Source organism: Amborella trichopoda, chromosome 6 (assembly GCF_054954075.1).
Source record: "Amborella trichopoda isolate Santa Cruz 75 chromosome 6, AtrichopodaSantaCruz75HAP2 v2.0, whole genome shotgun sequence".
NCBI lineage: Eukaryota > Viridiplantae > Streptophyta > Magnoliopsida > Amborellales > Amborellaceae > Amborella > Amborella trichopoda.
In genome coordinates this window covers 17,521,780-17,544,691 of record NC_142341.1, presented here as the reverse complement: position 1 = coordinate 17,544,691, position 22,912 = coordinate 17,521,780, and the positions used below count along the sequence as shown (strand labels likewise).

At 34.2% G+C, this 22,912-nt stretch overlaps 1 protein-coding gene across 2 annotated transcripts; it reads right to left on the bottom strand.

The window, feature by feature from the left end:
- Positions 1-10,154: 10,154 nt before the first annotated feature.
- Positions 10,155-21,796, bottom strand: LOC18425937 (oleoyl-acyl carrier protein thioesterase, chloroplastic). 2 transcript variants are annotated; one of them, XM_006830470.4, is made up of 7 exons: positions 21,283-21,642; positions 20,572-20,705; positions 20,298-20,411; positions 19,911-20,006; positions 11,231-11,318; positions 11,047-11,115; positions 10,155-10,794 (listed from the first exon to the last, which is right to left on the bottom strand). In XM_006830470.4, exons 1-7 carry the CDS (start codon positions 21,613-21,615, stop codon positions 10,501-10,503), a joined length of 1,128 nt encoding a protein of 375 aa, XP_006830533.1. In that variant the 5' UTR covers positions 21,616-21,642; the 3' UTR covers positions 10,155-10,500. The 2 variants fall into 2 exon arrangements, with proteins under 2 accessions (XP_006830533.1, XP_088726473.1); XM_088870347.1 differs by lacking the exon at positions 11,047-11,115 and having other exon boundaries at positions 21,283-21,796.
- Between the last annotated feature and the right edge of the window lie 1,116 nt (positions 21,797-22,912).

Below are 22,912 nucleotides of genomic sequence, written 5' to 3'. Positions count from 1 at the left end.
TTGTACATTTTTTCAATCCTACTACTAAAGTAATATCTTACTCTAAGTTACAGATAAAGAATATATTATCATATGATGATTGGGGATGTACCCGAACACAAGGAAAGAAGCTAAAAGCACAAGAATATCAATACAAATCATATAGATACACTGAATATATGGATGCTTGGCAAAAAATATTTTCCTATCAAAATATGAATAATTCACATACATGGTATATATCCAATTTAAAATGCATATTCTTAAAAGATTCCCAAGTTGGTTTAGATATTGGTTCATCATATGGGGATAAGGAACTCAAATATTACCTGATGCATTCCAAGTTGCTCAAGCTAAATTTGCTGAATATAATACCATAGATACTGACATCGATTATCATTTATATTTTATGGCTATACATCAGATACCATGGATCCTCAAATGGGAATACGGAATATCGGAAAATACAAGTAATAATTATGAATATATCCCTTGATTGAGAAAACAAATATTTGTTAAATGGTGGGATGTCTTCAGCATGGACCCGAATTCAATCAGACTAAAACGAATCCTTCCTTCTCCTACCAAATATCAGACTGAGAATACTCTTGAATTTGACCTAAATAAATTCTCCGAATATATTAGACAAATGAAAAGACAAAATCCAAGAGCTACAAAAGAAGAGCTTGAAACCCAATTATTACGAATTATTGAAGAAGAAGCTTCTGATGCCACCTCGCAGCCTGAACCGATCAAAGAAGAATTCAGTCAAAGGCCCGAATGACGGCTTAAAAAATCACTGTACAAAGATTCCCTGTAAATGTCACCAGTATACACTGTATAAAGATTCCCTGCTACTGCCAGACCACGACCACGACCTTCGATGCTACCGCCGGACCACAACCACTACCAAAAGACGAAGTAACGCAAAAAAGATGCTGCCATAAGAAAAAATATGCTACCATAAGAAAAAGACAAAAAGATGCCACCGACTGACATAAGACACTATGCAACATACTTTTCCTTTTTGCTTTATGTCAAGTCTCGCTTTCTTTACGTCTTTTCTTCTACTTTACCTCATTTCATCTCTTTATGTTCAACTCTCCTCGCGAATCTTCCACCTCATTCCTTTCTGTCTCATCCCTGAGTCACTAATCGTCCACCTCTCGTCAGCTATCATAACTTTCTCACTTTCCTGAGCCTCGAATAATCCACCTCAGCTACCTCGAATAATCCACAATTACTTCCTTCGCCTATAAATTCCCTCAGAACCCTCATTCGAAGAGCAGGTCGAACTCTCCCTCTCTGCGATCTCTTTTCGAAAACCTTCTCTCTTCTCTACTTACTCCAAAGCCTTTCTGAAAGCTTTGCCGACTTCTCTACATTGAGGCAAGCTCTTATTGAGTAAGATCTTTTCATACTCCTGTTTATATTTCTTTCTATTTGTATGATGTACACATATGTGTAAGTGTGTGTAAGAACTTTTCATAGTTTATTTGTTGATACGATGTATACAGATGTGTGATTGTAATTTGCATAAAGTACCTTCGTTCTGTCCGGACGAATGGGCTTTCTTTTCCAGTTACTGCATTTGTAAATTGTAAGTGCTTTGATTTGAACCTTGTGGAATAAAATTTGTTTATATGCAGTTCAAATTAATATTTAGCATAAAAATTCGAGATAGTATTCATACTACTTGGATTCTAATAGATATCTCTGTTATTTCTCTTATTATCATTCTGTGTTGCTTCCTATATTATACTGCGCTTTTACGTTCTCTACTAGACTATACTACAGTATTTTCAATGATTTTAAATATGTATATATATATGTGTTTTGTGTGTGCGTTATTGTATACAATGAGACATTTATTTTTGGTACAAGGTGGTCACAATTCTTTACAACCATTTGATGCGAAATTTGATAGCTTGGATGTGTCACGAAGTTTGAAAAAATTTCTTTTGAAGTTTGAGCTTGGTCAATGGAATAATTGCAACCACCCAACTTCACATCCAATAGACAAGATTATTGTGTCCACATTGTATTAAAAGTGAATGGTCTCATTATATACTTTCCCTATATATATATATATATATGGGAAATGTTGGCGTAGGCCTACTAGCCCACAACTACATATGAGCCCAACGATAGATTGAATTTGGCCTAATCTAATGATTACGACCTCATTTTGTACTTAAATTTTAATGTTTTTTTTCATCAAGGCGCACTTGATAAAAATATTAAAAAAAAGTTTATAAATTATAAATTGATCAAAATACCCCTATTAAAATTTGAGGGTATTTTGATCAATTTAATTTTTGCAAATTATTTTTTTGATATTTTTATTAGATTCTCATGTTTTTAAAGAATACACATCCAAAATTTCAAATGATTTAGTTTTATATAAAAAAATTAAAATTAAAATACAAAATGTAATCGTGATTATTGGATCGGCCCAAATTGAATCTTGACCGTTGGGCTGATATATAGCTGTGAGCTAGTAGGACAATGCCAGTATATATATATATATATATATATATATATATATATATATATATATATATATATATATATATATATTGGGAAAATAACTTGTACCCCCTCCCTAAAACTTGCATCCCTATTAGCCCCTTGGGTTCACCAAAATCCATTGTACCCGCAAAAATTTAAAATTTTGAAAATGTTAGCCCCTTAATTGTGTTTTTCTTTGTTCTTTTTACAAATTTGATCTTTTTATTTTACAAAATGCTCCCTTCTATTTTTCTTCTGTTGCCTAAAACCAATCTTACTTCTGTGGATCCCACTCTATAAATTTAGACATGAAAAAGAAAATAATTTTTTCTTTAATATTATGAACTATTGTACAATTACATTAAAATATCTTTTGAAATTAAAAAATGATTAATGAAGATATTTGTTACTATTGTTAATGGATTATTATTATTTATTTATTTATTCATTTATTAAAATTTGTATATCAAAATACCTATAGGAGATTAAGTATTTAAACAATTAATATATTATTGTTGTTATTATGAAAATTATTAATTAATAATAATAATAATAATTTTTATTATCATCAATAAAAATTGTATATTAGGTCACAAAAAAAAAAAACATGACTAATGTATGGATTTGGTATTTTGTAAAACAAAGAGATCAAATTCGCAAAAGGAACACAGAAAAACATAATTAGGGGGCTAGTGGTCCCAAAGTTTTAAACTTGAGGGGATGCAAGGGATTTTGGTTTTAACCTAAGAGGTTAATTAGAAATAGAAATTTTAGGGAGAGAAATAGATGTCATTTTCATATATATATATATATATATATATATATATATATATATATATATATATATATATATATATATATATATATATATATATATATATATATATATATATTTATGTATTTATAAAAGACCAATGATTTTATGCAACCGTTGTACACTAATATGATGCAACAACCTTAAAAAACCATCTTATGGCCATTTGTTTGATTCAAAATTTGAAATATATACTCTTTTCATTCTAATGAACAATCACAAAAAAATAAAAAATTGAAAACACAACTTAGAAAATATGTTTTTAGCCCAAATAACATAGGCCGTTCATTTTGGTGAGATGCTTAGATCTAGGCCTTAGAAGGATTTTTTCATTTCTAATTTTTTTGGATGGCTTTATTATCATTAGATGAACAATGTTAAAAAATAAAAAAAATGATTTTGAGTTTATAGAGGTTAAGATCTTGAAATTCACAAAATGAATGGTCTAGATTCGTTTTTGGAGAAGACTCATTTTGACTATATTTAGGGTTCAAATTGAACTTTTTTTGTTTGGGGATTGATTATTGAGATGAAAAGAGAGTGTGTGCAAAATTTAGAGTTATACAAATATCACAAACATGGTTTTCTAGAAATGTTGTTGCAGTATACTATGATACAACCCTTGTGTTAGATCATTGCTATATATATATATATATATATATATATATATATATATATATATATATATATATATATATATATATATATATATATATATATATATATATATATATATATATATATATATATAGAAAACGTCTTCCCAATATCTATAGGTGAAAATGAACTGTGTTTTAGCCTACCCTTACCACCGTCAAAAGTTCATCGCACGGCCACGATTTTCTAGTAGTGTTTCATTTTTTTTCTACAAATCAGAATGATCTGAAATTTGGAGCGTGTATACATCTTAGTGAGACACACCTAATAAAAATATAAAAAAAAATAATTCGAGAAAACAAAATTGACTAAAATACCCATGAAACATTTTGGGGCTAATTTGATCAATGTTTTTCATGTAAAATAATTTTTTGATATTTTTCCTAGAATCGCCTATTTTGATGAACACACTATCTAAATTTCAGGTCATTCTGATTTGTAAAAATAAAATAAAATAAAACACTACTAGACAGTCGTGACCGTACGATGAACTTTGGATGATGATGAGGGTAGGTGAAATCACTTTCCATTTTTCACCAAGCATTTTGTAGTATCTTATATATATATATATATATATATATATATATATATATATATATATATATATATATATATATATATATATATATATAAATGATCTTGTGAGCCAATAGGCTTAGAAAAAAAAATGAGCTCAACGGGTTGATAGCTATCGTGTCAGCCAACGACCCAAATTGAATATAGGGCCAACCCAATAGTTATGATCTCATTTCGTATTTTAATTTTCATTTTTTTTATACAAATTCAAATCATTTGAAATTTTGAGTGCCTATTCTTCAAAAATATGAGAATCTAATAAAATATAAAAAAATAATTCGTAAAATATAAATTTAGCAAACTACTCCCGAAAATTGGCCTAGATTGTTGGCTAACACTGTCGCTGTCAGCTCGTGGGCTGACATATATATATATATATATATATATATATATATATATATATATATATATATATATATATATATATATATATATATATATATATATAAATATATATATAAATTGGCCTAGATTGTTGGCTGACACTGTCGCTGTCAGCTCCTGGGCTGACACACACACACACACACACACACACACACACACATATATATATATATATATATATATATATATATAGGGCAATGATTTCATGCAATGATTGTATAGTAGTATAATGCAACAACATTCAAAAACCATGTTATGGTCATTCGTTTAATCCAAAATTTGAAATATATACTCTTTTCATTCTAATGAGCAATCACAAAAAAGAAAAATTTGAAAACACAACCTAGAAAGTATTTTTTTTAGCCCAATTAACATAGGCCGTTTATTTTTTGGTGAGATATTTAGATCTAGGCCTTAGAAGGATTTTTCCATTTCCAATTTTTTTTGATGACTTTATTATCTTTAGATGAACAATGTTAAAAAAGAAAAAAATGATTTTGAGTTTGTAAAGGCTAAGATCTTGAAATTCACCAAATGAATGGTCAAGATTCGTTTTTCGAGGGGACTCATTCTGACCATATCTAGGGTTCAAATTGAACATTTTTTTTTTTAGTACTAATTATTGAGATGAAGAGTCTGTGTTTGAAAAATTTTGGGTCATACAAATACCACAAACATGGTTTTCTAGAAGTGTCGTGGCATTATTTTATGATACAACTGTTGCATGAAATCATTGTCATATATATATATATATATATATATATATATATATGGGCAGTGATTTCATGCAACAGTTGTATCATAGTATAATACAATCACACTTCTAAAAAACCATGTTTATGGTATTTGTATAACCCAAAATTTTGCAAACACTCTTCATCTCAATAAACAATCTGAAATAAAAATAAAATAATTTGCACCCTATGTATGGTCAAATTGAATCCCCTCCAACAATGAATCTAAACCGTCCATTTCATGAATTTCAAGATCTAGGCCTTTATGAATTCAAGTTTTTTTTTTAAAAAAAATATTGTCAATCTAATGATAATAAAATTATCAAAAAAATTTGGGAAGAAACAAGATCATTAAAAGGCTTAGATCTAAGCATATTACCAAAATGAACGTCCTATATTAATTGGCCGATTTTTTTTTTTTTTAAATTTTTTTTTTTTTGTGATTGTTCATTGGAATGAAAAGAGTGTATATTTTCAAATTTGTATTAAACAAATGGCCCTAACATGGTTTTTGAAGGTTGTTGCATTATATTACTATACAACTGTTACATGAAATCACTGCCATACATGGGCAATGATTTTATATAACGGTTGTATAGTACTACAATGCAACAATTTTCAAAAATCATGTTAGGGCCATTTGTTTGATCCAAAATTTAAAATATATACTCTTTTCATTCTAATGAATAATCACAAAAAAAAGAAAAAAAAATTGAAGATGCAGCTTCGAAAGTATTTTTTAGCCTGATTAACTCTTTATAAAAGTTATCACATATGGGACTTTATTCTTTTAGAGATCTGTGCCAATTTAATAGTAATAATTTGGTATCTTACACACATAGGTGTGGGAGGGTCTCATAGGATCATTATTATATGTATATATATATATATATAGGAAAAGTCTTCCCAACACCTATAGGCGAAAATGAACAATGATTTCGCCTACCCTCATCGCCGTCTAAAGTTCATCGTACAGTCATGATTGTCTAGTAGGGTTTTATTTTTCATTTTCTTCCTACAAATCAGAATGATTTGAAATTTGCAGCGTATGTACATCTTAGTAAGACACAATTAATAAAAATATAAAAAAATAATTAGTTAAAATTTGTTTTGACCAAAATACCCCCAAAAAGTTTTGGGGGTATTTTGGTCAATATTTTTCTTGTAAAATATTTTTTTGACATTTTTCGCATATTTTCCTATTTTTTTATGAACACAGTTCAAATTTCAGATCATTCTGACTTGTAAAAAAAATAAAAAATAAAATACTACCGAATAATCGTGATCGTGCGATGAACTTTAAACGATGATAGAGGTAGACGAAATCACTGTTCAACATTTTACAGCATCTTCATATATATATATATATATATATATATATATATATATATATATATGTGTGTGTGTGTGTGTGCGCGCGTGTGTGTACGCATGAATGTCAAAGCTTAGATACTTGCTATTCCTTTAAGGCTTTGTACTCTTGGGATCTCTCTCTTTGTAAGGTCCCCGTGATCAGCACTGATCTCTTGGCTTTGTATTTCTCCCTCTTGCCTTGATTTAGAAAAATTAGGGATTTCATATTTTAGCACTTTTTCATTTCTTCACCAGTTCTAATTAATTTCTATTCTGTTTAAAAAGGCTCAGATCAGTTCGTTTGCTGGCCAGACTTGATCGAACCGGATTCCTCGCCAGTTTGACCTTCGGCCCATTCCTGAAAACACTGTTCTACAGGTTTAGTTAGGTCTTTTGCAGAGCAAATCTGGACATGCCCCAAACACCAACCGAGAGGCCACCTCGTAACCCTAATGTCTAAAAGATTGTGTCGTGATTGAAATGGGTATAAAACCTAACATTCAAATATGAATGCAACGCCCTTACAGTGGATATGGGCAACTTATAATTAAGAATGCAATGCTCTTAATAGAGGTAAATGGGAACGGAAAAACTATAGTTAAAATTTGTACTACAAATATGTTTTTCATTAAACTTACAAGATAGAGAGATTAAAAAAAGAGTGTGGATTAATTAATCAAGGTTTGATGCTTGTATAATTTAATAAAGTGAACCAAACTTATGATTTAAACCATATATTTTTTTAAAATATAATATAGATTGAATATTTTTAAAAAATCATCTCAATGGAATGGATGTCGATAGCAAATCAACTATATTGCAATTGAACGGTTAAAAATAGGTATTAATCCAGATTGTAGGAGATAACTTATGCATGGGTTACCAAACATAAAAAAACTAGGTATAAAGAATTTCAGACATGTAAAAAAAACATGGAAAAACAGGATTGAAAAATTAACTATTACGCATGAACCAAACCAGCCCTTAGGTTCCTCTTTTCCGGTGGAAGGTGATTCAGCTAACATGATAGGTTGGAGCAACATAAGGTACTTCTTTTATAGACTCGTGCATATACCTCTTAACGATAATGGATGAATGTCAACATCCTCAACTCCAAGGGATCTATTCAGAATTCTAAAAAGAAAGGGATCAGTAGGATGTATCGCCCACCTATAGATCTCCATCTAGATAAACCGGATTGGAGATCTAGGTCACCTAGATGGGTGATCTAGAAAATGGAAAAAAAGTAAAAGAGGGATCTACTCATAATTCTGAAAAGAAAGGGATCCGTAGGAAGTATCGCCCATCCATAGATCCCTATCAAGATCAGCCGGATTGGTGATCTAGGTCGTCTAGATGGGTGATGTAGATAATAAAAAAAGTAAAAGAGAGATCTACTCAGAATTCTAAAAAGAAAGGGATCAATAGGATGTATCGCCCACCCACAGATCCCCATCCAGATCAGCCGGATTGGAGATCTAGGTCGTCTAGATGGGTGATCTAGATAATAAAAAAGTAAAAGAAAAAAAATATTATGTATTGTATAGATGTATGTACGTTATATCATTTGCTCTAAGTAGCCAAGTAAGTTAGACAATGTGATTGATAACACGAAGTATGGGGGATCGGTTCCCTCTTTCACATTTTTTATATATATCCTTGAGGAGAAAAATAAAAAGGATAAATTCTTCCAATATCTTAATTTAGTATACTATTTTCTAGTGGACCAATAAATTTGAAAAGCTTCAAGCGGCATTAACATTTCAGAAAATGTGTCTTCTAACCCGAAAGCCCTTTATATATATTTTATCAGATATTTTTATCTCAAACAATCGTCAAAATGACACTACAGCCTCCCTTTCGTCTCTTTCATACTACGCTTTTTCTATCTCGACCTCTCTTTCTCTCCCATGCCCTCTCTCCCTCTGTCTCCTCCCCTTTGACTCTCTCGCTCCCTCTCTTTCTCTTCCCCTCCAACTCTCGAACTCTTGTTTTTGTCATATTTCTCTCTTTCCCTCCCTTTCTCTCTCATGATTTTTCACCATTTGAATTTGCAGAGTGAATTGAAGGGGAAGGATAAGGAGTGGTGCTTGTGCGCAAACAAAAGTTCGTACCCAACGGGTGAATTTTTCACACTCATTATACTTCACTCTTCCTCTGTCTCTCTCTTTCATACTCCCTGGTTTTTCTAACCCACCTCTATCTACTCTCTCTCCCCTAAACCTCTCTCTCTCTTCCCCCATAAACCCCCATCTCTATCTACTCTCTCCCCTTAACCTCTCTCTCTCTTCCCCCCGTAAACCCTCTGCTTTGGGTTTCGTCAATTTATATAACTCCAAAGCCTTTTCGGCAAGTTTTCTACAAATACATGAAGAAATCATAGTCCATGAACCCAATTCTTTCGGAGCAGTTCCATTGGAAACCAACCATGAATTCTCCATCTGATAAAATTGTCCATACATGTTGATGAGAGAGGAGTAAGAAAGAGGGGTTGGGAGGTGAGAGGGAGAGGGTTCGGGGGAGAGAGAGAGAGGCGTTCAAGGGAGAGGGCGTGGGAGAGAGTCAGAGGTGAGCGAGAAGAAGAAGACGGTAAACAGAGAGCCCTAGAACGTCATTTTAAAAATTGTTTGGGATGAAAATATATTATAAAATAAGATCAGATAGGTTTAATAGGTTAAAATATACTTTATTAAAAAACTAATGCCACCAGACGCTTGTCAAATTCATAGGTCTATTGAAAAATGATTCATCAAATTAAGGTGTACATAGAAATTTTCCCAAAAACAAAATACACTTTATAACCTTTGGAGCACATGGTCGGGTTCAAACCCATAACCAAGCCCTTAAAACCCATGCATACCTCACACCTTGCTAGTGAAATAAAAAACATATAATGCATACCATGGTCCATTTAACCGCCTGATCTAGACAAGGAGCTAGCATGGAGCCCACTGTTTCTTGATCTAGATTGGACGATTCCCAATCATCTGGATTGTACTTTTTTAATCAACCTATCTACTTATTCCTTGTCGAGAGAAGGTGTTTGTCACTTGGTGTGCTCATCAGGGATGGTGTGCTCATCAGGGATAGCTGTGTACTCCCAATTTATTAAAATGAAATTTGGTCACTGATAAAAAAATAAAAAATGAAAGGAAACAATCTTCTTGGTTCACTTCTTCAAAATCGATAGGTGGCTAAAACAACGCTTAGTACAAGAATAATGGAGAAAAGCTACAGAAAGCAGCAAGACAAAAATATACCGAGCCCCTCAGGTTCGAAGCCAAATTCAAAGTTCATCCACTACCATAGTGCTAATTCTAAGTGCCACATAAACAAGAAACAACGCTTCCTTGATCTGAAGGCTTTGACACCATGCTCACCCAGCCAAGCCGCCAAATTAAATTTGTAGACACAAAATTATGTGTGTTCGCTGCCAGCATGAACAGATGCCCGCTCTTGCCACACGTAATAATGAGAAGGCAGATTCACAAGCTATCTTGAAAGCTTTCTTCTCCACTCAGTGCGACCCCTGTTAATCTCAAATCCATCTTTAGATAAGCGCAGCATATGCAAGAACTGGACGCAGTCTGAGCTCTCATTTTGTTGCCTCGCATTGGGAGACCCATTTGTAATTGCTGTACTCCCATTGTATTGTAAAGCATCTATGGAATCATCCAACTCGATGCTGGTGAGAGAGTCTACCATGTCATCGTGTTGGCATTCCCTTCTGTAATCAAGTGTTATCTTCTGCAGCTCATGACTGTCGAGAATCTCTTGGGGCATGCTCTGAAGGATAGAAAAGATAATTTTATTCAATAAACAAATAATGCAAACAAGGGATATCACTCAGTATAGTAATAGAAATTTGGCAATAGAAAAACATGATTACAGGGCATTAGATATGGAGATCCCCATCTTGACAATTAAGTTTTCGATGATTAAGATACCAGGAATATAGAAGGAAAAGAAAAACAAGAAACTGCTAAATTCAAGAATAAACTATCTGGATTGATCAAGGCCAGTAGTAGAGCAACTGACCTCAAGTACCCATCCTATGTAGGTGACATTGTTGACATGCTGGTTCATGTCTAGATCTGCTCTCCTAGGCTGCAATTTTCCTCAAAAGGGTTGGATTTGATGCAAAGAGGTCCTCGATAGTAACAGGATTGTAAGCTAGGAAGTACATAATGATGTTAAAGGTTCAAATGTTCAAGAAATTTACCACAAGTTTTAATCGTGAATGCTGAGTGGGATCTTCAAGCTTAGGAATTTTCTTCAAACTGCTATTGCCCTCCTCTGGAAAAACTAATCTGAATAAAATGCATCAAATACTTAGAACAAGAAGAAGTGAATCATATGGAGCTCACAAATAGAAACAATTCAGTAAGGCTGAAAAAAGGCTATAGCTCCTCACTCCCAATATCAAGAATTTTCTTCGAAGATGAAAAATATTCAGTGAAAAAGTATTCTCTGGTCCATGCCCAAACTAGTGACATGTATAACTCTACTTATATCAAGCTGTTACATCCCTTCATTAGCACATTCAGGATTCCAAAAGTTTTAGTATAAATGAGTTAATGGAGCATCTGAAATCACTTTAACTGTTGACATGTGATGTCTCTCCACATGGTTAAGCTTCATATTGAGTTATGTGGTAGCGTAAATACCTCCAGATGTTCTATTGTTTCATATGGTCAGCAGACAGAAATGAGAGATTACCATAAACCGAAACAACATAGATAGACCTCTTAAACTCAAGTTGGAACACTAGTAATTGTATACAATAACCCACCAAGAATTATCAATATAGTGAATCCATATAAGTGTATGCGCTATAGACATCATTCAAGCATCTCTCCACACACACTTGGATACAAGCCAGATTCCATTAGTCATTTGCTGAAACAAAAATCTTTCCCTTGAGTTGAAGGCCATAGATCAACAGAAAAGGCACTTGGATTTGAAACATTGAAGAGTTGTGGCTTAGTGAACCAAATATCCTAGGCCCATCCTCCTAACCTTATGCTTCACAAAAACTTCTCTTGCTTTCTTGTTAAGGTATTACGGATGAGTTCATTGAAGCAAAGAAGATAACAAAGAGATCAAGGTATCTTTCCTCTGAGACATGCTATTCTAACTCATGTTCTTCTATTCCGACACAAAAAGATGGAGCTGATACCATACTCCCCCACCCATGTTTTGTGAAAAAATGTATACATCTCCCCACCTCCTCTCACTTAGGAAGGGTTTTACAGAGAAACAACCTACTTATAACTTATCTTTTTGCCTAAGCACCATCCACGACTATATATTTAGTTTTCATATGGTAAATAGTAGAGCAAACAAACACTGCATCTTTTAAGTGCCTATATAGGACGCAGTTGTTGGGAAACTAGCTATCGCCTATCTATGGGATCCAGTGTTAGGGATGCACTGTCCTTGCATTAAATGCTTATTAATAGCTGTTACATGTAGTGTGCGAGAAGGGCTGTCATATGTAGAGAGATACAGCGAGCCAGGTGGAGTTGACTGGCATTGTTGATTATATCGATATCAGGCGGCATATTTGTTGTCACTGTATATACCACACTAGTTTGTTCGGCCCTTTTAGCACTATAAATTATCCTTTTAATAAATGAAACACTACACATAACCCACATTTGATAACCCCAAAATATCCTGATATTCAGAATATAATGCAAACCAATACTATCTAATTAAAAAATCCAGTGTCTAAAATCCTAATCCAGGTAAGAGTCTAAAGTCCAAGTTTCCAAAAAACAACTTCAAACTATTTGATGATCCAGGAAAATACTTGGGTTAGCATTTTTCTGTCACAAATTCATTGATTCAGCCTTCCCTCCCTCTGGCACTGAATCAGTCAGGTAGTTCCCTGAAAGATCCAGGGCATCAGGCTTTTGAAAATTACCGGAAAAGCTTGGGTATCAAACCAGTGAGCAAATTTATGACGCTTTTGAAAGTAACCTAAAAGCTTGGATTTAACCAGTGAGCAGGTCTTTCCTTAAGAAACTGTAACTGTAACATTGGAGGATGGAAGGAAATTGTTGCTGGAATCTTACTGCAGAATTGATTGGGAGAGATTTTCAGGCAAAGAAGCTTCGCTAAACAAGAGAGATCAGGTATTGGGCCACGAAGAGACTCGAGTCACCGGATTCTAGCTAGTATTTTTCCAGAAACACAATTCCAGCTAAATTCAGGTTAGGTCAGCTTGGTCAATTTTGCTGTGGAGTAAGGAATAAAACCTGAACTTTTTCCCACTCAACTGAGAGTTTCTGATTCCAATAATTGGCCTATGTTTTCAGGCAAATGGCCACGGAGATTACAATTCTACATAACCTTGAGATTGGGGAGTCCGAATGGAAAAGAGGGAAAAGTACCAGTAATTTTTCTACAATTTTAAATTATATCTAGGTAAGTCTAGAGAGAGAAAAATGAGATGACTGATAAATAGCTCTTGGAATCATCTTCTTGGCTATAAAGACCCAGAGTCGTGACTCTAAATTGAAAGACAACTGACTCCATGCCATTCGCACAATCAGTGTTGGGTTTCATGAAAGAAAGCATAGAGGATGATCCTCTTTAGGCCTTTAAGCCTAAGAGACCTGCTTCAGCATCAGGGTGACATTTGTAGAAAAAAGTGAAGGCAAAGATTTGTAGAAACTTATCAACTCCAATGTCTGAGATTTGGCTATTGTAAGGATTTTGGAGTTCTCCTTTAGCATGTGAACGTCTGGTCTACGATCGGGAATCAATTCACTTTCATTTACTCAATTTTCCATTACTATTTTCTTTTATTGATTGGAGAACGGGAATAGAGAATGATGGAGTTGCAAACACATAGAGGCCTTTCTGTTGGAACATAGCACCTTAACAGATGCCCTCTTATTGTTTAACAAAATGCCAGAGGGACCTAGTTCTCCAAACACCATGAACTATACAGTCGTCCTTTCTGGTTTGTACAATGCTATAAAAAACTGTCATACATTACTATACACCAAAGGAGGATTTGTTAAAAGAAGGCTGTATCTCATCAATGGCCTTTGCAAGGCCATAAACATCAATCGGGCTCTCAATTTACTTAAGGAGCTATTATGAAACGGTCAGCCAAACAATCAAAAACATCAAATCCACAAAAATTCTGAAAGATATAGAGACTGTCAAACATACAGTAGAAATATATAATAGGATATTCCATAATTCAGAAATAAGGGAAGCTAGCAAAGCCTTCATCCAGATTTTCAAATTTTTGAATACTCAAAATCTTGTTGTCACAAACAGTTATGTAAGAACTGGACCGGCAACCAGCGATTAGTGCCCTGGCCAGTCAGGTCATGTCCCTAGACCGGCTGGTCCATTGAACCAGTGTATCAGGCAGTCCAATGTCTAGAGTGGCCAGTCTACTGGTCCATGGATGGTTCCGAAATGATAAACTTTCTTTTTTTGTCTTTTCATAAAAGTTTTAAGGAGGATTCTTTGTACCTCCTCGGTTTTGTATGGAGGTGTTTGGTAAAAGAAATGATTGGGATCTATTTGGAAAAATAAAAAAGAATTTTAGAGAGAATAATCTTCTCCCTCTCTCAACCTAAAGAACCAAGGATCTAAGGGAAAAATCTAGCCACTTTTACGATCAAAATTAGGCCAAAAAGAGGAAAACTTCAACACCCATGTATATGTGTGTAGTTTATTTTAAGTCTTTCTGTTTTGGATTTAAACAAAGTCAAAAAATTTGAAAAAAAATTAGTTTTTGGGTTTAGGGCTTTAACAAAAAAACAATTGTGCAATTTTCTATTTTCAGTTTGATTTAGTGTTTCTTGTAGGGCTTACAATTTGTAAAAGCCCTTAATTGTAAAACCGAAATAGCAAAAACGAAAAATAGAAATTTTTGTGCATTTCCTATATTTTAAAGACTTTTACAATGTGTAAATGCGATTTAAAATGTAAAACTGAAAATGCAAAAATAGAAAAATAGAACTTCAATTATCTTTCAAGTTTTGGTATTTTGGGTATTTAAATTTTAAGGGCTTTCACACTATGTAAAACAACCTTAAAAATCTACTGTCAAAAATGGAAAAAAAAAAAGAACATGAAAAAAAAAAAGAACATGAAAAAAAAAAAGAAAATGAATTTTATTATATGTTAATTTTTCTTTTTTTTTTTGCATTTTTGGTTTTTGAACATTAAGGGCTTCTACAATTTGTAAAATGCATTAAAAAGTTTGTTTATTTGCTGCTCATAATAAATTTTGAACTTTTTATAATTTTTGAATTTTTTATAATTTTTGAATTTTTTATAATTTTGTTTAATTTTCTATTTTTCCATAATTTTCCCCTCTTTAGGGGCGATTTGTCCTTATTTTTAAATTGTTTATCTTTTCAAATTACTTCACTGGTCCGGACCAGCTGGCCCTACAAGATCAGTGCCCTCAATGGTTTGGTCATTGGTCCAGTCCTAACAACATTATCCTCAAACGGACCCTTCTCTATTCCATTTCATCCAAGTCATAAAGTAACTATTGTTTTCTAAATGAATGCATACAACCTTTTAGGCCACGGCTTTGCTCTATCAGGCCATAGTTCTCTTGTTGGGCAATTGTCATTTATGACTGCAATATTACTTAAATATAATCTCCAGGTGAAAATGGCAATATTTCCAGAAATGCCATTTCGTTTACATAGTTGTGAAACACAGGAATCCTACATTGTGATTCAAGAAGAATGTGTAAAGGTAACAAGTTCAAAAACTTCTGCAAAATCACATCGTACATCAACAATATTGCTCTCAAACTTCATAAGAAAATAGCTTCATCACATGCAGAAAACATACATTATGAAAACTAGCACATCTCTTATTACTTCAATAAAAAACAATGTCTTACTGTCGCACTTAATACTTCCAAGTTCTGTCTGTTTGAAGCCACACTGTGTTGTTGAACATTATCCACCAGCCGCATGCCCAATTCTATTTTCATTAACATTAGTTCTACACAAAATTTACTGCCATAACTCCAGAAGAGAATGCTCAGTAATTTGTGTCATGTATGAGTCATTCTTTTACCTTCATACAGACAGAAACTGTTCGAATTTCCTCATGCTTTGCAAACATCTCAAGAGAAATTGCGATCCTACTGCCCAAAAGTTGATGCTTACTCATTCAAGCAATTAATTTGCCTAATAATCCTGAAAAATATTATAATTATGACAAGTGTTAAAAAATGTGGATTCGGCCGCCTAGGCCGGCACCCAGAGACGGCACCCTCAACAAATTGAAACCCCTCCCCCCCCAAAAAAAAAACCAAGAAAAATAGAGGAGTTCTGAGGGCATGGTTGTAAGCCTTAAGGAGTTTTTAAGGTAATTTTAGAGCCCCAAACTCCTCGTGAAATAGACGAAAACGTAATAGTACAGTCACATAACAGATTTACGGATACAAGTCTCAAAGAGATTGTAACTTGTAAGACATTAAAATGCTTGAAATCTCAAATGTCATTGTAGGAAACTAGAAGTCTAGACTAGAAATGATTGACAAAGTCATTTACTATTACTTTACAAATTACGATAAGACTTAACTGAGTATATAAGATCTTAGTTTCACTTTCACATAAGACTTAAGTCATTAAGATATCACATAATCAATTGTTTATCAAATAAAATAAAACCAAAATAATAGAATATCAAAACATGACATATTGTACAAAAAAGGAATCAACTATTCGTAAAAGAATACGATATATGCTCAATTTCATTGTCCAAATGAGAAAAAATTAAATTAATCACAAAAAAATCAATCTTTTAACTATAAACATGCAAATATATAGTAAAAAAAATAAAATAAAAGAAAAAACATATGATTCACAACATAATATATTGTAGCAAAATCAAATCAAAACCCTCTTTCAAATATGATAATGCTTTAAAAATAGCAAAATCAAATCGATGTCGGTCCAAACCATGTCTATTGGGTCGCCAAAAGTCCTCAAAATCAATTACTAGAAGAAGCTCCAAATCCACCCACGAACTTTTGCCTTGTTTTGGGAAGACATCGACAAAATAAAAGTTTTATCGATCTTCCGATAAATCACAAAAAGTGATTTTTGGGGGGGTTTTCTCCCCTAAAGGCCACAGTTTTTGTTTTGGGGGTTTAGAATATCCCGCAAAACTTTTTTCTCCCTTTTTAAGGGGGGGGGGAAATTACATTTTTTGACCCTCACCGAGGGTGTTTTTCCACTCGTTTGGAAAGGTTCATGGGGCGGCACTTAAGCGCGCGCCTAGGCAGCGCCTTGCCCGCCTAGGCAGGTTCCCAGAGACAACACGCATAATGACCCCACCCAGACAGCGCGTAAGCGTTTTTAAATTTTTTTGCCTAGGCGGTTGGGCAGCCGAATTTTCAAACACTGATTATGACAATTATAATAAAATTCAAAGATATGCACCTTCATGCTTTTTAAAAAGCTGGAGCTCTCTTTCATCACACCAGGAAGTTTTGAGGAAAGGAAATGAGTACAAACTTGAGAAATTTTCACAAGAGGAGCAACAAACCCAAAACCTGACGCAAACTATAGGATCCATCGATAGGATTAAGGTCTCTCCTTGAAACATGTTTTGATAAAGTATCATGCAAGTGGAGCAATAAAAAACTAAATGCGCATATATCAAGTTTCGATAGCATGCACACATCATTTTCTGAATGTTTATGTTGAATGGGAAGTGGAACGCAAGACTGCATTGGAGGGATGGAACAAATCTCATTAATTTCCAATAATTCATATAATGATCTTACAGCTCATCATAATACCTTAGACACATGTATAAACCTTGTATAAAAATAATATGATAAAACTATAATACACCATTGATATATGAGGCTTTCAAAACTCTCCCTCAAGTCAATGCATAAAGGCCATTATGCCCAAATCGAGAAGAATATGTAACTTACTCTGTCCAAGAGATTTGTTGAGAATATCCACAAGTTGATCCTCCATGCTTGCATAGGGAGGTCGAATGACCTAAGCCAGAACCTTTTCTCGTGTGAAGTGACAATCAACCTAACTATTATTTGTGTGCTCATGAAATACTATATTAGCGACAGCGGAAATAGCGAACTGGTTGTCACAATGAAATTCATGGAATATTTGGAACCTCTAAGTGCCTTGAGTCAAAGTAACTCACAATTGGTCCTGACCACGGGTCTATATTCAGCCTCAGCACTTGACCTTAGCCAGAAGACAAGCCTTAGACAAGATATGGAGGGAATCCAAGAAGACATTCCTATGGGCTAAAGAATTTGTTTTGGAAAGAAATGCATACCAGAATGCTGATGTCATGGATCTCCTACATTATCAACTATCCTCAAAGTAAAGGACTGAAGGTAGCCTCTTTACAAGCCCATCCAGTTACATCACAAGAGAGAGTCCACGTGGACACCCAAAATGTAAGAAGTGTTGTAGCCAGTCTCTCATTCACATACCCCACCCCACAGACCAAAAGCAGGAAACTCAACCTTCTTATAGCATCTATAGTTAAGTGCCCCAATCCAAAAGGACCACCGTTGCCTACAGAGCTTCCATCCAAGTTCAGGCGTAATGAGGGAGGCAGGGGACCCAGCAATTATTTACCACCATAAGAATGCTCAGATGTTCGGTATCCTTTTCAAAGAAACTTACTTCATAAAACAGACTTCTTATGCCTTCAGAATGTGCAACACTCAATTGTGACTTCCACACTTGACCTCATTCGCAATGCATAAACTCTAATGGTGCAGGGTGACTAGGCGATCCTCAATCCACTAGTCCAATGTAACTTATTCGTCAAAGAGTAAAAGCAAGAGTTCAAATCCAGTACAGAAGATCAATAATGATCAGAGATTCAGAACTTTCTAGCTAAAAAAAAAATCACATAGATTAGGCCCCCCACCTCATCTGCCTAAGCTGCCCAATGTTAATCAAGTGTCATTCATACTTCCATATGATATCTGGCCCAGTTTCTCTTGAACATTTATCCATACCAAGCTAAACTGACACCAAAGGGAGAGGAGATTGTGGACGGATTAATGACTCACTTGCAAAGTTGCTTGCCTAGGACATAAGATGCGGGGAACATCTTCACATCACCATTTTGAACAATAAAGTCAAAGACATGGCCATTTTAAGCAAGAGTTAAGGATGTAGAACTGACCCTCATTGCCTCGGGCTATATTGATCATTCAATATACATTTGTATGGTAACTTCAGTTGAGTTGAAATAGAGATATAAATAAGGGGAAAAAAAAAGTAGTCATGGTTATGCATAGGTATTTACACCGAATAAGTACCCTTTGTCATGTACAGAAAAATAAATTATGCAGACCTTGATAAATAATGCATTTTGATAACCTCCATGACATAAATTGATTGAATGAAATCTATCTCCGCATACTCGTATGATCCCATTATTAACAACATGATGGTCTCAGACTCTCAAATTTCCGCAAGTCTGTGCCTTCAAATTCAATTCTCCTATACGTGCAAATGAACATGTGCTCATCCAAGCTTGTATTCACAAATAGAAAAACATATATAAACATACAAAATGTGCATGCAAGCACATAGTTGTACTGTTTCTTCAAACAATTTTCTGATGGAGGCACTGTCTGAAAGTTTCTTTTGGCTCAAACAACATAGTATCCTTAAAACGACGTAATTATGTTAACAACCAAAACTGGATTGGAAGTATAAACAAGTGCATGAAAACCCTGACATAATAGCATGGCAAAACAACCAGTTAAACTAACCCCAAAAAACAGAAATTAAAAAAAAAACAAATCCAACTGTCACCAGTGTTCTTGAGAACATATTTAAAAACATGTACAATTATTGAACACAGAAAAACTTAGAAAGAATGAGTTATACCTAGGAGTACGCGGACAATAAATCAGGTACTCATCCCTAACATCATCTGTGACTTTCTCTAGACGCCTCGTATCTTGGTTCATCATCACCCATTTGCTGGACGCCAGAAAATTCGCAATTAAATAAGAAGCATCATAAATCAACATGAATACATGAAATTTCAATTAAAATAAGCAAAATCTGCATTATATCGGCTGTAGATGATGCACAGGCATCTGTAAGTATGAGGATACAAATAGATTTTAACATAGATATTTTTATATAATATTGTTTAAAGTAAACATGAACCTAATCCATCCAGTATTGAAAAACATAACCAGAAAAAGTAAACACCATTACACGTTTTTGAGCATAAATTCTTGCAAACTATTTTACAGAGCAACTTGCCTGGTGGCTCTACCAATAACCATATCTGTTGCGAAGTCCTTAAGAATCCAATCACGTCTGGTACCAATTCTTCCTTCCCCTTGGCACCAGGTTTCAATTTCCACTACATCACCCCTGTATGTTTCAAATTAAAGTGTTAATATAAACTGGTATTGTCCATTTTCTTGCAAATAGCTATGTTTTTGGGACAAAATCACAGGCTTTCACGCAAAAGAGACATTGTAGATGAGATAATGGGTACTGAATAAATTAATCTTGAAACTCTCAGGCATACCAAGCAGGATACTTGTAGATTTCAATATGCATGCGAGCAGTAACCCATATGAGATGCCTCTTTCTCATGGTAGGAGTAGTAGCAAAACCATCAGTGGAGAAGCCAACACTTTGAGCATGATTACATCCAACTTCCTGCATAATTAAACCAGGCATTGAGCATGATACATGCCACAAATGTGAAAACAACAACCCACTGGGCCAAAATTATTTAAAAAATATAAAAACACACAAAAAACCCTCATGCACCTGCGATATCATACAAATATGCTCAAACATTTAATGAATAGATGAAATCAATGCAATTCATATGCATTTGGGCATGTAACACCCTTTGAACGGCTACTTTTTCAGTACGTGCATAAACATGAGAGGGCAAAGCATGCATGCTTTTATAGGTTCAACTGTAAACCCTTACTATGAGTTACTGAAAAATTCAATGAAATGACTTCATTTGAACATGATTGACCCCAATAGCATCACAATACATAGCATCTAAAATGTCTTCAAATCACATATATCATAAACAATCGACAATGGAGATTGATCACAGTTCCCTATGAAAAGCATTCGCTTTTATATCGCCAATGTCTACCATTCTAGAGAGAGGAAAAGAAAGCTGTAAATGGAACTGTAAATTCCTCGATCTCAGCAACAGAATTGAATCTAGAAATAGAAATAGAAGACGGTTCCAAAGAGAACGAGAGAGAACCTGCAAGAGATTGGCCATGGTCTCAACAGTTGCAGTCTTGTTGATACCGACCTCATAACACCTGACAATGAAATTCTCCTTGAAAGAGAGGCCATCCGGCAACAAGCTACCAAGGCGAAGGCGATCAGCCAAGCTCCGCTCGCTAGAATTAGGGCTCTGATGCTTGAGATCCGAGCTCCTCGACCTCACCGACAAAGGAAAGGAGGACGGAGAGGAAGAAGAGCACAGCAGGGAAACCTTTCTGGCAGATTTTAGAGAGAGAAAGCGAGCATGGAGGAGAGGCTCCCCTGTCCCAGCCGTAGAGAGAGAGGGGACATTGCAGCTCTGCAACATTTTCTATGCCTCAGTCTTCACTCATACAATCAATCCATCTCTGATTGTTATGTTTTGTTTGGTTTGTGATGCGATGTGATTTTGAGGTGAGAAAAAATTGCTGCCTTTCGTTGAAGGAAGGAGGCCTCGTTAAGTGCGAGGATTCGAGAGATGGGTCGATACGACCGATGCTATTTTCGACACTTCGAAAGAGTGGTGAAAAAACTCGCCCTTTTTCGCTTTTCTTTTGTTGTTTGAGAGGGGAAGCGAGAAATGTAAAGAAATTGATGCAGATAAAAATTGGAATTTTTTTTTTTTTCCTTTTTTTTTTTTTTAATTAAGAATAGGAAGAGAGCTAATATAAGGATAAATTTAAGCAAGAAGATGGAGGATTTTCGGTGCATAATTTATTTTGGGAAGGTTTATCTTTTTAATTTCGAGAATAAGATAAGGTAAAGATCTTTTGATTTAGAAAGAAATAAGTGGTAGTTATCTTTTACTCTTAGGCTAATGTGGAAGTTAGAATAAGAGAAAATAGGGATGACACATGAGGAGAGGTAAAATAATATCACTTTTTTGGCATTCGCATCCGCCGGACCCTTGTTTTACTTCATGATTTGTCACAGGAGTCATGTTCCAGGGTGATAAAGAAATGAGCTGTAAGCTTCTTTATTTTAAAATATTAATAAAAAACGGGTAGAGAGCTTTCTCCCCGGTTGATTTACCCAAAAAAAAAGAAGAGAAATTATAAACTTATTTTTAGAAAGATAGACTTTATTTTGTTTGGGTTCTTTTTTAGTTATTTATTTATTTTATTTGAAGTTTATTTAAATGGAAGATGTCTTTCATTGTTTAAAGAATGATCAGAGAATGCGAGTTGAATAAAGTTGCATATTAGAGTATGATTTAAGAATTGAATAAAGTTATCCATTGTTTAAAGAATGATCAGAGAATGAGAGTTGAATAAAATTGCATATTAGAGAATGATTTAAGAATTGAATAAAATTAATCTTGTGATAAAATCCTTTTGGGGTGTACTCATTGGAGACCTTGTTTTTATCCATGCATCAGAAATTACGGTTAATAAGTGGGGCAATGGCTTCTAATTATTGTTGTTATTAAATAACTAGGTAGGTTGCTTCTTGAGCACCTAATATTCTACCGCATAAAGCAAAGTTGTTTTCACAATTATCCTATATAATTTGCCCTTCATATTCATTGATATGAGACGATCGCATAAACTCCAGTTGCACACCTCCACTTCGCCCACCTAGCTCTAATTCTACAGGCGACATCTTCCTCAATCTCTCCATTTTTC

What these genes read in the sequence shown, in the direction of transcription:
- LOC18425937 (XM_006830470.4), bottom strand. Translation starts at nt 21,615, where the DNA reads ATGTTGCAGAGCTGCAATGTCCCCTCTCTCTCTACGGCTGGGACAGGG. An exon ending in ATCTACAAGTATCCTGCTTG is followed by an intron (nt 20,412 to 20,571) that starts GTATGCCTGAGA and finishes TGAAACATACAG; the next exon opens with GGGTGATGTAGTGGAAATTG. An exon ending in ACATAGGATGGGTACTTGAG is followed by an intron (nt 10,795 to 11,046) that starts GTCAGTTGCTCT and finishes TCTATCCTTCAG; the next exon opens with AGCATGCCCCAAGAGATTCT.